The sequence below is a fragment of the Cupressus sempervirens genome, chromosome 6 (assembly GCF_028749045.1).
Source record: "Cupressus sempervirens isolate cs-2001-9-10 chromosome 6, ASM2874904v1, whole genome shotgun sequence".
NCBI lineage: Eukaryota > Viridiplantae > Streptophyta > Pinopsida > Cupressales > Cupressaceae > Cupressus > Cupressus sempervirens.
In genome coordinates, this window is record NC_143123.1 from 363,813,374 (window position 1) to 363,826,152 (window position 12,779).

The 12,779-nt window shown below is 37.1% G+C and overlaps 1 protein-coding gene across 5 annotated transcripts in view; it reads left to right on the forward strand.

Moving 5' to 3' along the window:
* Nucleotides 1–12,779, forward strand: part of LOC149552590 (zinc ion binding protein) — a 284,033-nt gene that overhangs the window by 148,563 nt on the left and 122,691 nt on the right. For all 5 annotated transcript variants that reach the window (XM_089788186.1, XM_089788188.1, XM_089788184.1 and 2 more), the window contains exon 17: nucleotides 12,629–12,691. In XM_089788186.1, the coding sequence (XP_089644312.1) occupies nucleotides 12,629–12,691 (63 nt within the window). The remainder of the gene's footprint in view (nucleotides 1–12,628; nucleotides 12,692–12,779) is intronic.

The window sequence follows — 12,779 nt, forward strand, 5'->3', positions numbered from 1 at the left end:
TGAATGCCAGATATAGGAGTGAAATATATCTTTATTCATACATTGAATTTTGATAGAAGACCAAAGATGGTCAACCAAGAATCAGAGTTGATCCTACTAGATTATATTTCTTTCCTTGACCACACACACAATCTATTTAAAATCCCTGAGAGTTTTCCAAGAGGAACACAATTGTCAACCACCCAATGCTTATAACTACCCAAAGTTGACAAAGAATTATTACATTGTTGGATAACCGATATTATAAGGCATTGCACACTCATGAAGTTTTAAATAATATTATAATGAAAAAATGCATGTCAAAAAAAGGTTCTATTTTGCAATGATATGTTAACCTTGAAATTGGATTATCTTTCCACTTTATGAGCAGAAAATATATTGAGCAATTATATGCAGTTTGAGACCTCTATGGTAGGAGATGTTTTCTGTGCATTTATTTGCCTTGGAATTTATTTTAAAGTCAAATATCCACATGAACATTGCAAACTCTTGAAAGAACATTGGAACTTTGTATCAAAAAATTTACTACAGCAAAGGACATCAATCTGCATGGTTCAATAAAACAACTGTGGCAACAGCAGTGAGCTGTCATATTTCCAGGCTGTCTTTACAAGTTTTCACTGGATGTTCCAATATTTCTCTTTCACTCTTGAATGTGTAGGAATCCTCAACTCTTCCCTCAACTTCAGCTTTCCATGCTCTAGTTTTGCCTTCATGTTTTCTTTTATGCACCCTTGACTCAACTTCTCCTTAAATTGACAATCTTTCAATGCCTTTATGGCTACTCTTGCACAGTTTTGTGAAGGAATGGGACTTCATCTCTTAACTTCCTTCATCTAGAGAAGATTGCCTGGATTTTCCAACTTGACTATGTTCTTGGGAAGGGCTCCAACTTGGGAATCATAAATTTTTATTAATTGTTCTGGAATCTTCCCCTTTGTTCTACCTTGTGGCCTTTTCCTGCTTTTATTGATATCTAAAGACAGGAATTGCTCAAATCTGACCTGGTGTTTTTAAAAGCAACAAGAACAAAGGTTTACTACTCTATCTAAGTTACTGATTCAGGTGTGGATGCAGATGCTGGTACGAGAATCGGATGTGTGAATGTATGGATTAATTTTGGGGAATTTTGGATGCGTTTATATATATAGTTTCCAAACTCGGAATTGGCAAGGCCAACTTGACCTGTGAATCAGCTATAACTAGGCTATAAATTGGCAAAATGAAAAAACCCTTTGAAATTTAGAGATTTTAATGATTCAAAACTTATTTCATGCACCCTTTATTGAATATAACTTAAAAACTCTATAACATCATCAAATAGAAGCTAACATACATAAACAAGAAACATGAATGATAAATCCATCACATACATAAAATGTAAATTGTAGCTGAAGTAAATAGAAAACATAGGATCATATGAAATGTCACATAGATATATAGAATTATAAATGTTGTCAAATCATAAATGTATGTGAGATCCATGATGATGAAAGTGAATACTAACATTGTAAACAAGAAACAAGTCTATCTTCTCAAGCTCTAGCTCAAGCATCCACATCCTCGTCATCATCCTCAAATTTGGCTACAACTTAGCCTCTGCCTTTGAGTATCCTTTCTACCTGCTAACCAGGCATCTAAGGTAGGTCCTAGAGGCTTGAATAGCCATAGCTTCCGCATGTGAGGTGGACTTATGAACAACATCAACAGGGCGTGTGTCTAGGGCCGTGTGTGTGCATGTGCATTTGCCAAAACGTGCTCTATCCTCCTCTGTCGTAGTCACACCCTTAGCCTTTATATTTTCCTAGTCAACCTAGTGAAGGTCCTCCTCAATGAAGACTGGATCGGTAGCCTCAGTGAGCCACTTTGACTCTAGATCAATCTCCTCTAGAGTGATTGGAGAGGTGTCAGGGTCCAATATTTGTCTGGTCCTAAGACGAAGGTTGTAATGAACAAAGACGAGATCATTCAACCTCTACACATACAACCTTTTTGCCTCTTCGAGTGGATATGCTCGAACATGGACCAATTGTGCTCACATTTAGAAGCGCTACCTTGCTGACTCAAAAATAGAGTGGCAATTTTCTGAAGATTTGAGGTTGAGGGCTTAAACATGTGCCACTATCTATCTGAAATAAGGATTAATTAATTGGCTGCAATAAATGGAATGTTGCAAAAGTACCAAAATCTGCAAGGTTGTTTCCTAGCAGCATCATGAATCTCCTTGTTCCAACCCATGCTCTCAAGCGAGGGTTGTGGGCCAAGAGTAATGTGCAACACAAATCAACTATCCAATCTTGACATCCGGACTCTAGGTCCAAATGTAACAGGGCCAATATTAGTAGCAGAATGACTAGCACTAACACTGGCACAAGAACTAGCACTAGGATGAAAGGAGGCCTGGAAGAACCCTTTGCAGCACAACTAGTGGATGCGGATGCAGGAGCATGGGAGCCAGTAGCACTTAATTGTTCATGTTGCCTTTTCTTATTTAACTTCTCTTGTTCGTATGTCTCTAATGCCACATAAAAAAAATGTTTTGTGTCAGTAGTTTGTTGAGTGGACAAGGTAACATCATGTTCAAGTATGCCAACAATATGGTATTTGAATCTATAGATGCTGCCTGGATTATTTTCTTTACAAAACATACATTTTGTTTGATGTTTTGTTCTTCCAGGAAATTCTTTGGTATATTTCCAAGCCTCATCTTTTTTAGGCATTGTGAAAAATGAAAGTTAAGGTTGTTACAATAAAAAGATTCAAATTTTTACAAAGTTAAACAATAAAGTAATAAAAAAATCAGCAAACCCTACATTTTTTTGAGAAAATTATATATACATGTTTGTAAATTTGTTCTAAAAACATTGTAGGGTTTGCAAGTTTGCACTTTGCAATTTATTGAACAACATTCTGGATTTACAAATTAAAACTAAAAAAATCTAACAAAAACTAAACAATAGATTAACGTAAAAATAAAAAATCAACACTTCTTGCAAATGAGTTGCGGAATGCTGCTATTGACTCCTTAATGCTCTCACTATAGACTTATGGCTCTCCAAATTGATTGTGGTCTCCTTCATACTCTTCTTTCTTGTTGGTTGCAAACTTATGGTTCTCTTTTCTCTTCCTCTGTCTCACTTTTCCTCTCTTCTTGTCATACTAAAGAATTAGAGGGCTGTTTAGAGTTATAAGATAAAGAAATTTTATTAAAAATAAAATAAAATAAATGTGCTTTATTTGTTTTTTAAGTTGTCCAAGAATGCCACCATGCGGCTGATTTCAGGGGGCAATTTTGGCTTTTTGGTGATTTTGACCGAATCGCCAAAATCATGGCCTGTGCCTATCACCAACTTATCAAGGCTTGTGCATATCACCAAATTGCCAGAAGCGACTAAATCATGGCAATTGTGGGATCTTTGATAATATATATATACACACACACCCCCCAAAAAATGCAATAAATATTCAAATTAAATCATTTGATAGTATGATACTTCATTCGTGATCAAGATAAATATTAAATGCCAATTGATAGTTCAAAGAAGCCATATTGTATATATCTTTGTTTAGGATTCCAATGATTAAATAAATAATAACACAATAAAAAGTTTAATATGAGAATAATTAAATAATTAATAATTAATAAATGTAATGTGGGGCAAGAGCCTACAGTGCATCGGTAAATTGTGAGCCTCTCATAGGGAGTTCTTGGGTTCAAATCTACACGAGATTAATACATAACAATAATAATAAAATGAATAATAAATAATCTAGGCTTCGACTGATTACCTATGAAAGATAATAATAATAAATGTAATGTGCCTTGTCTCAAATAGGTTTAAATAATAAATAAATAATTAAATATAAAGGTAATCAGATGAATAATTTAATGTAAATAACATAATTGTAATATAGTTAAATAATAATATAAAATGTGAAGATAAAATAAAATAAGTTAATTAATCAATCTGAATTAATAATTAATACTAATAAAATTAAATAAAAATAAAAATAATATTTATATAAAGTAGTAAAATTGGAATATAATATAATTAAACTTTGTTAAGTTAATGGAAGGTCAAGAGGCATGAAAGGAAAAGTTGCGACTCAAACATGAGATATAAAAAGGGAGAAGAGAACTTCATTTGGATGAGGGAGAGAAAAAGGCAAGAAAAAAGAGGATATGAATTAATAGTGTTAAATATGAAAGGTTGTGATTCTTCTTAAGGGGTAGCAATAATGAAAAATTATGACTCTTTCGAAGGGCAACAATGATGAAGGTTTGTGACTCTTTTAAAGGGTTGTAATTATGAAAGGTTGTGGCTTTTCCAAAGGGAAGCAATAATGAAGTTTTGCGACTCTTCAAAGGAATAGTAATTGTAAACAGGTTATGACCATTGCAAAGGGAAGACATGATGAAGAGGTGCAACTCTTCTCCACCTTGGAAGATATAATGTAAGGATGTTCTATTTGCAAGACAAGGAAGGGAGAGAAATTGGGGAATAATATATTACTCTCAAAGGAAATAAGGAAAAGTAGTGACTCAATTCCAATGAAAGGTGGCGACCTTTTCAATAAAGGAGATTTCATTCCAAGAGAAAAAGGAGAAACAATAAAAAATTATTAATCAAAATTTGAAAGCAAAGCCAAAGTAATAGTGATCCTAAAAAGGGACATTACAATAAATAATATAATATAATCCTATTATTAAATAACATAATATTAGAATAATTAACAAATAATATAATATAGTTAATAGAATAATATATTATTAATATATAATAATAATATTACAAGATCAAGATCTTCCTAAATAAATGAGGGTGATTGTGAAGCGGAAGAGTATACCGAGTGCCACAATACTATTAATGTTAAGTAGCTATGGTAGAGGTGATTTGTGAATTTGTGAAGACAACATTATAATAGTGATTTGGAGGCCATAGTTGTTTTAAATCACATGTAGGCTTTCCATCAAGACACATAAGCTGTTCTGGGATCAATTTGGTCTGAACTGCACATACACTCCTGATGTGTTTTGGGAAGCATCTGCTTCCACCTTGGACTGCTATACTTGCACACTTGATAACTAAAATCTGATAAATAATGATGTGTGGAGTAAAATTGAGATACAAACAAGATACAAGAGTAAATTATATCTTATTTGAAACGTGAATTTTTAAAGAAGATGAGAGACGATAGGCAAGGCTGTGAGTGTAAAGAACCCCAATAGGTTCCAACTCATAGTTCTAGCTTCCCACACTTAGGAATTTTGTCAAAGAATTGTGATATAGTCACTATCTACGCTGGTCTGAGTTTTCAGTTTTATATATTCGCTTAAATGGGCAACAAATATGACTTAAATGATTCCAAAAATAACTTAACAATGACTAAGCATAGAACTACTTATGGTCATTTCAAATGCATATATCAGTATTTTTACATGTAAATGTACACCTACAGCCAAGAAGCATTTTAGCAAACGCTTGGCATGAAATAAGGCTCAATTTAACTCTGAACATTGTTTACTGTACAGGGTAAAGGCTTAACACATGTGTAACATGATTCAACGCAGAACAGATACTTTATTTATATATGCACTTGCTGATTCCAATCCGAATACAATGACTACAATGATCACAATGATTACAACTGATGATTCCAAAGTCCATCTCAGACGTGTACATATACCTTTCCAAAGGGGTGACTCAAGCATTACGCGCCCGTTCAAATACTACTCTACTCGTCAGCTACACTATACATTTTACCGACAACATCATCCCCCCAAAAGAAAAGTTGTCTCCGAATGAAAATTACAAAATATTTGAGACAAATTAACAACAAAATACATTAATTGACTAACTACAACAAAATAGATTTGTTTCTATCACATCACTTTCACATTCATCTCGTGCTTGGACCAAATTGGTCTCCGAACCACGTTACATCTGTAGCCTCTGCTAACACAATACTGTCTCCTTAGCTGACCTTGATGGCCACCCTGGGTACACCGAGCCAATTGTCGCCGTACTGCCTTCAACTGGATGATCAGCTCCTCCCGAGCTCTTTATGCATCCATCAAGATGGCCTCATGCCCAAAGACCTACTTCGAGTGCCACCTCTAACACACAGACACTCATGCCTACTGCAGCAGCTCCATGTCTCATCAATTGGTCGTACTTCCCACGACTGATAACCGCAACGATTGAGGGTCTAGGGGGTAGCACCTCGGGCGTGGCCAAAACCAAATTAGCACTCTGAAACCCACACAAAACTGCATGGAACACACTATTTTTGTCATTTTCTTCCGATTCCACTCTTTCTGGCAACTGCTTATGTCTACCCTTCCCTTTGGCATCATGCATTACTCATTCCGAACTGTTTCAATTCGTCGTCGTTTTTTTTTTTTTCAATATAGAAAACCTCCTTTTGCATCTACTGGTGTACTGCAGTCTTCTTCCCCCTCTTGAGTTCCTACCATACAGAATGGCTCCCTTCTCGAACGTACGACTTCCTTGTTATTTCGAAACAATTTTAACTCACGTACGGTATTTGTTATAGCTTCTAGACACCATACGGCCTCATACTGCATGGTCAACTTCAGCTCTTTCTCCTGCCGTCATCCTTTTTTTACCCATATGGGCTTCACACGATCTTTTTGCCTTGACCGTACAGCCATTTAGTTTCCTGCATGTTTCATCCCCCAAGCCGTACAGTTTATCCTCTTGCTACCGTACGGCTTTCAAAATTTCATTGCAGGTACCACTGTATAGTTCAAATTCTTTCTGCTGCCACCGTACGGTCTCCAAATTTGCTTCCATTTGCCACCGTACGGTCCCCAAGTTTGCTTCCATTTGCCACCGTACGGTCCCCAAATTTGCTTCCATTTGCCACCCTACGGTCCTGCCTTGAATGCTTGTTCCCGACTTCCTTTCACTGTACTCGTATGGTTTTAATCTTCTTTACTGCATCGATCTCAATTCTTATTTAATGAGCTTTTTCCCAGTCGTACGCTTGTCTATCCACTGACCATACGACGACTTATTCAGTCGTACCTTGTTCCTTGCTGGCCGTACGGTCTCCTTCTAGGCGTACGGTTCCTTCTGTTAGTCATATGTGTGCTCTGGCCGTACGACTCCAAGTTTCCTTCTTCTATGTTCTGCCTCTGGTCGTACAGCTTGCTCTTATGTTGTCTCTAGCCGTATGGCTTTAAGTTTCTTCCTCTTGTATTGTCCAACTATACAGGGTCTTAATTTCTTTATGGCGTGCTTCTTTAAGTCCTTACGGACTCAGGCCGTACGGTAGGGCACACTCCTACTGCTTTTTTTCATTCAATTTCACAACTATATTCTGATTTTACTTCCTACTCTTTTAATACTTCATTCTACACTTACAAACTATGTCTAACTCCTTATTTTATTTTCTTACTATAAATATATACATTATTTATAGACGTTTCCTTTTCTTTTCTCAATTGTTTGTCGGCAAAGGACCATTTCTTCCATGGTATATTTTTAACTTCGATCCATTCACTGCATCTAGAATTTCTTTTCCGTCCAGTGTCCACAACTTAATTGCTCCGTTATAGCCAACTTCCTGTATCTTATACGGTCCGACCCATTTGACTTTGAACTTTCTAGGCTTGATTTCATTCCCTCCGTTATACTTCAGTACTAACTGGCCTAGTTGAAACTTGTATAATTTTAAGTGCTTCTCATGCCATGCCTTCCTCCTGTACGGCTACTTCCGTACGGGTACTGCACCTTCGATCAATGGTATCCGATGGACACATAGCTCTGGTGGTACTCCTTTTAAGTCCTTATACGTCCAAGCAAAAACATCTTTGTACTACATGAATATTTTGAATGCTGCCGCCTTCAACGCTGGGTTCCAATCATCTCCTACAAGAATGTTCTTCAGATTTTCCCCATCACCTAAGTTCATTGTTTTTACTGTCGGCTCCTCATACTTCATCGGTTTATCTTTACTGAACGTATGGGCCGGTGTTTCATCCACCTGCACTTCTTCCTCCTTCAGTTCACTGTACTTCTTCGGGAACTCATTGCCTGCTTGGACGCTTAAGACGTTGCAGCTTGGAAAAACTCATAATCTTCCATTTGCCGGTGGAGCAGTCCATTCATGGAATCTAGGTCTTCATCAATTGACCCTCCTAATCTTAGCACCCCTTCTTCATCTAGTTCCATCCTCTTTTTCCCTTCTTCGTCACTCTTGCCTTCGCCCTCTGAGTCCGACAGTGCTGCTTCTTCTCCTACCATCTGTGTATGTAAATGAATTATAAATCTCCTGCCTCCTTTCTCCATGGACAAGGTGTTTCGCTTCCAATTGTGCTTTACCTTTGCTTGCACCAGCCACCCCCGCCCCAAGATGATGTCATACCCTCTTCTCTTCAATGGAATGACCACAAAATCTAGTAAAAGGGGTTGTGTCTCAATTGTTACTGGCTGTGCCATCAAAGTTCCCAACGGCTTGATTCCATGTTGATTTGCTACGAGTAATTGGAAAGTAGGCGACCATAGTGTTGGTTGTCCAAGTTTTTTCCAAATGTCTTCCGACAGCACATTCACCCTTGATCCTCCATCTACTACTATATCCGTCAGCACAGTACCCAGAATGCCCATCTCCACCACTGCTGGGTGTCTACCTGTTGTAAGTGCCAACAACATTGGGTCTGTTGTTGCCCTTGTTGTTTCCTTACTATCCTTTGCTTCCTCTGTCACCCTTGGGGACGACGTCATATTTATAATAGCTGTACGCAATTGTGGCATCGTGACAAGAAGGTCATTCAGTTTAATTGGCACTTCCGTTTGCATTATCTGCTTCACCATGATTTGTTCCACCAAGTTTCTTTTTGATGTTTCGGCACTGTCCATTTGTAACTTCTCTGCTTTCATGTGCTTTTCTATTTCTGTTTGGGCTTTTTGTAACCTTTCCTTCTCTTCTTCCGCATTCGGATATTTTACTTTCCTCGCCTATTCCCGTGTGATCACCAGTACCTTCTCATCACACGTTTCAATACTTAATAGATTTACGCCTTGCTTTGGACATTTTGAATCTTCATGGTCCCCTGGACCACACCATCTGCACAGTAGCTGTGGCGTCTCCTTCATAGGGCAGTCCCTAGCGAAGTGACCCCAAAGATTGCATGCTCGGCACTGTATCATCGGGCGTCCGCTTGCATCGTACTGTATTCTACTTTGGCCTCCGTTATTGTTGTTATTGTTTCGACCCCTTCCGCGTTTATTATTATTTCGATATCCACCCAAAGTTGCATCATTGCTCGTGCTATTGCTGTTGTTGGACGCTTCCTGCATTAATAATACCTGCTAGTGTCCTTTTGCTTTCAAGTTAAACATGCACTCCTTCAAGGAATGTCCCGCTACTTGCCATATGTCACAAAACTGCTTCTTCGGGCATGAACCCTTTGTATGGCCATCCTCTTTGCAATCTGTGCACCACAGTTCTCCCTTCATTGTGTTCGGGTTCTTTTTCAATTTCTTGAATTTTTTCATCATTCGAAGCATGTCTTTCTATAATGCTTTCACCTTCTTGTTTGACTTCTCATCGCTATTGCTACTTTCCGAGGATGAATCCTTCGAATCAGAGGATTTATGCTTTTTCTTCTTACTAGTCTTTTGTTCACTTTCCAAATCCATGGCATGAATATACGCGTTAGTCTACGATGACGGTGGTACAATCTTCATCTTCTTTTTAAGAGCTGGCTGTAGCCCCTCCACAAACCACCGTTTTTTCAACCCATCTGCTGGTTGACTCTCCATCTTTCCAATCAGTTCTTTCAATCCTCTGGCATAGGTCTAGACTGTTTCATTTTTTCCTTGTTTAGTATTGTATATCTCTGCCACTATTTCATTATCATCTCGGAGCAATCTGAATTCTGCTATAAATTCATTTTTAACATTCTCCCATGTATTGAGTTTCTAAGGACTGTTGTCGGCAAACCAATCTATCGCCACACCCCGCAGGGTTGCTGGAAATTGTCTCACCCAGTCATCCTCATCCGTCATACCATTTGCCGTCCATATGGTTTCACACATTTTACAATGTTTGATAGGGTCTGTTGAACCATCACCGTGAAACTTGGGCAATTTTTCTTTAGGACTTGCCATCGTTACTTTCCTTTGATTCTGAGGTGCTTGTGTACCCGCGCTATTCTGAGCTCCTGCACTATTCTGTATAACAGTTTTGTTTCCAACAACCACATTGTCTGGTGAAAGGTCTTTAGGTGATGTTCTATTCTCCGCCTGTATCCATTCGTCCGGATTCTTATTTAATTTGTAATCACCCGCATTTGGCTGCATGTGTAAGCGAAGTATAATTTGAATTTTGTATCATAATTTCTTAGTTGCTTTTATAGCATACTGCATTTGATCTTATTGCATTTATAAATTGGTTTTTGTGTGGAGTTGCTTAGGCCATTTGTCTTTCATTGGTTTCCTCATCCTCCTGTTTCTTGTCTGCATCAAATTTTCTGATGGGAGTTACAATTCCCTTACCATTGGATCTTGTTTACAAATTGACTTCACTGCCTGGACCAAATTTCTAGAATGGCATTACCATTACTGTTCCACAATCACTTAAATTTGACACATTACAATTGAGCACGAGTCATAAAATATAAAGTAGGATGTTTGAGACATCACAATTGAGCATGATTCATAAACTATAGTGTAAAATATTGGAAAGAACGGTGATTACGTCAGTAATTTATTTATGATCCTTAATGAGTTACTTGTAAATATTGCTTGTCAGGTTCTATGTAGTTGCAAACACATGGGGCATGAGAATAAGCATTGCAGTGGTCAATAAACATATCTAGCTTTTATCAACCTGGGTGAGCCTTTAAGTGTGACCATTAATAAAATTTATGATTGGAATCCTCATTTGTTGCCATTTCATATTTAATGCCATGTACCTGTGCATTTTGGCCTAGAAATTCATGCCGCTGTCCAAATTTGCAATATCCCTCTGATTGGACAGAATATTATTGGTTGCAAATTTATTTTTAATGGACTAAAACATAGTTGAAAAAGTTGCCAAAACATCAGTGATGTTTTGCATGGCAAGTATTTCCTTCAAAAAATTGTAGAGTTTGCTTGCTGAGTTATGGTAAAAAACTTGTTGAGCTATTGATGAGTTTTTGGCAAAATCGCGGAAGCAGAAGAATATATCCTTGGGATGCAAAAAAGCTCATTCTAATTTCATTTTAACCAATTTCTTTTGCTCCTTCAGAGAAAAAATACCCTTCCAACCCTATATGAGGTCATTTGCAGTGACCTTGCACCAAGGAATGATGATTTGTACTTCATCTAGCTGTGAGTACAACTGGAGCTTGTACAAGGCCATCCACATGAAGAGGAGAAATAAGTTGGCTCAAAAACATATCAATGACCTTGTCTTAGTGCGATATAATCTTTGGTTGTGCACAAGGAATGTAGAGGAAATATCAGATGGTCAATTGATTTGGATATTATAGATCCTTATAGTGATTGAATAGGACATGAGCAACCTCCATTGTTTATTGAGGATGACATCTATGATTTGGAGAGGGCTATGAAGGAGAAGGTTGGATTTGGATTCACATTGGATGACATTGGGGAGAATAAGGAGTAATTGCTAGTGTGAGCAACATCTGCATCTAGGATGAAGGTCAAGGAATAGCTTGTTGTGCCGAGCGAGGTGCAAACATAGCGGATTCCTGGGACTAGACCCTTTAGTTCTATCTACACCCTACTTTTAACTAGACTTGGTAAGGGAAGATTGAAAATGTTTTTGCTGTTGTATTTATTTTTAGTTTTACAAAAATAATTTACTATTTTAATTTTGTTTCAGACTATTAGGCTACTAGTAATCGGACTTCCACACTAGGATGCCATTTGTACGCAATTTGCAATTAAATCATTGAAATATATCTAGTCTCAGCTTTTTTTATGTGTTCATTTATTGACTCATTGGATGCATTTCCTCATTGTATTTTGCAAAACAAAAACAAGTATTTCTAATAAACAAAATTTTAAGCTACTAAGCTTTTGCCGAGTTTTCTTTTTGAGCCTTGGCAAGTTTTTGCCATTGGTAAGTTTTTCAGTTATGATCTAGACATTGCAAAGAATCAGACATCCATCAGCAATTAATATCTTTTCTCAACATTACAATGCTAATAAGATATAGGCCCTATCTTAGAAAACTGAAACTTATGTACTTACTTTTCTAAAATCTTATCCAACTTTAATTTACTAATGTGTTTCTTCTTCCAGGACCATAATTTGCATGGCTCAACTTTCATTTAAAACACACAAATCAGGAAAAAAACAGTACTCTGGACTAGTAATATAATCTTTATGCATTAAAACAGTCTTCCCCTGGCATCATTTATGCACAAATGATATTGTTAGGTTTAACTGTGGATAATAGACTGCCTACAATTTATGTGCATTTGCTTTAGCAATTTTATATGGGATGTTGCAATTGGAAGTTATTAGTTTCTTCAAACCTTATTAATTTTGTGAAGTCAGAAGAATTTGTATGCTTTAAGTCTTGTGTAACCTTATCCTCTTTTACCACAACATATTTGATTACTCTATTCATTTGATTTCAGCAAGGAGAGACTAGGAAAGCTTTGGAAGTATTGCAAAAACCAAATGTTTCACCAGAGTTGCAGGTACATATACACGAGTGACCCAAATGTATTGTTTGAGGGAAAATGCAGTGCTAGAATAAAATTTAGCATACTCGTGAAATGTGATAAT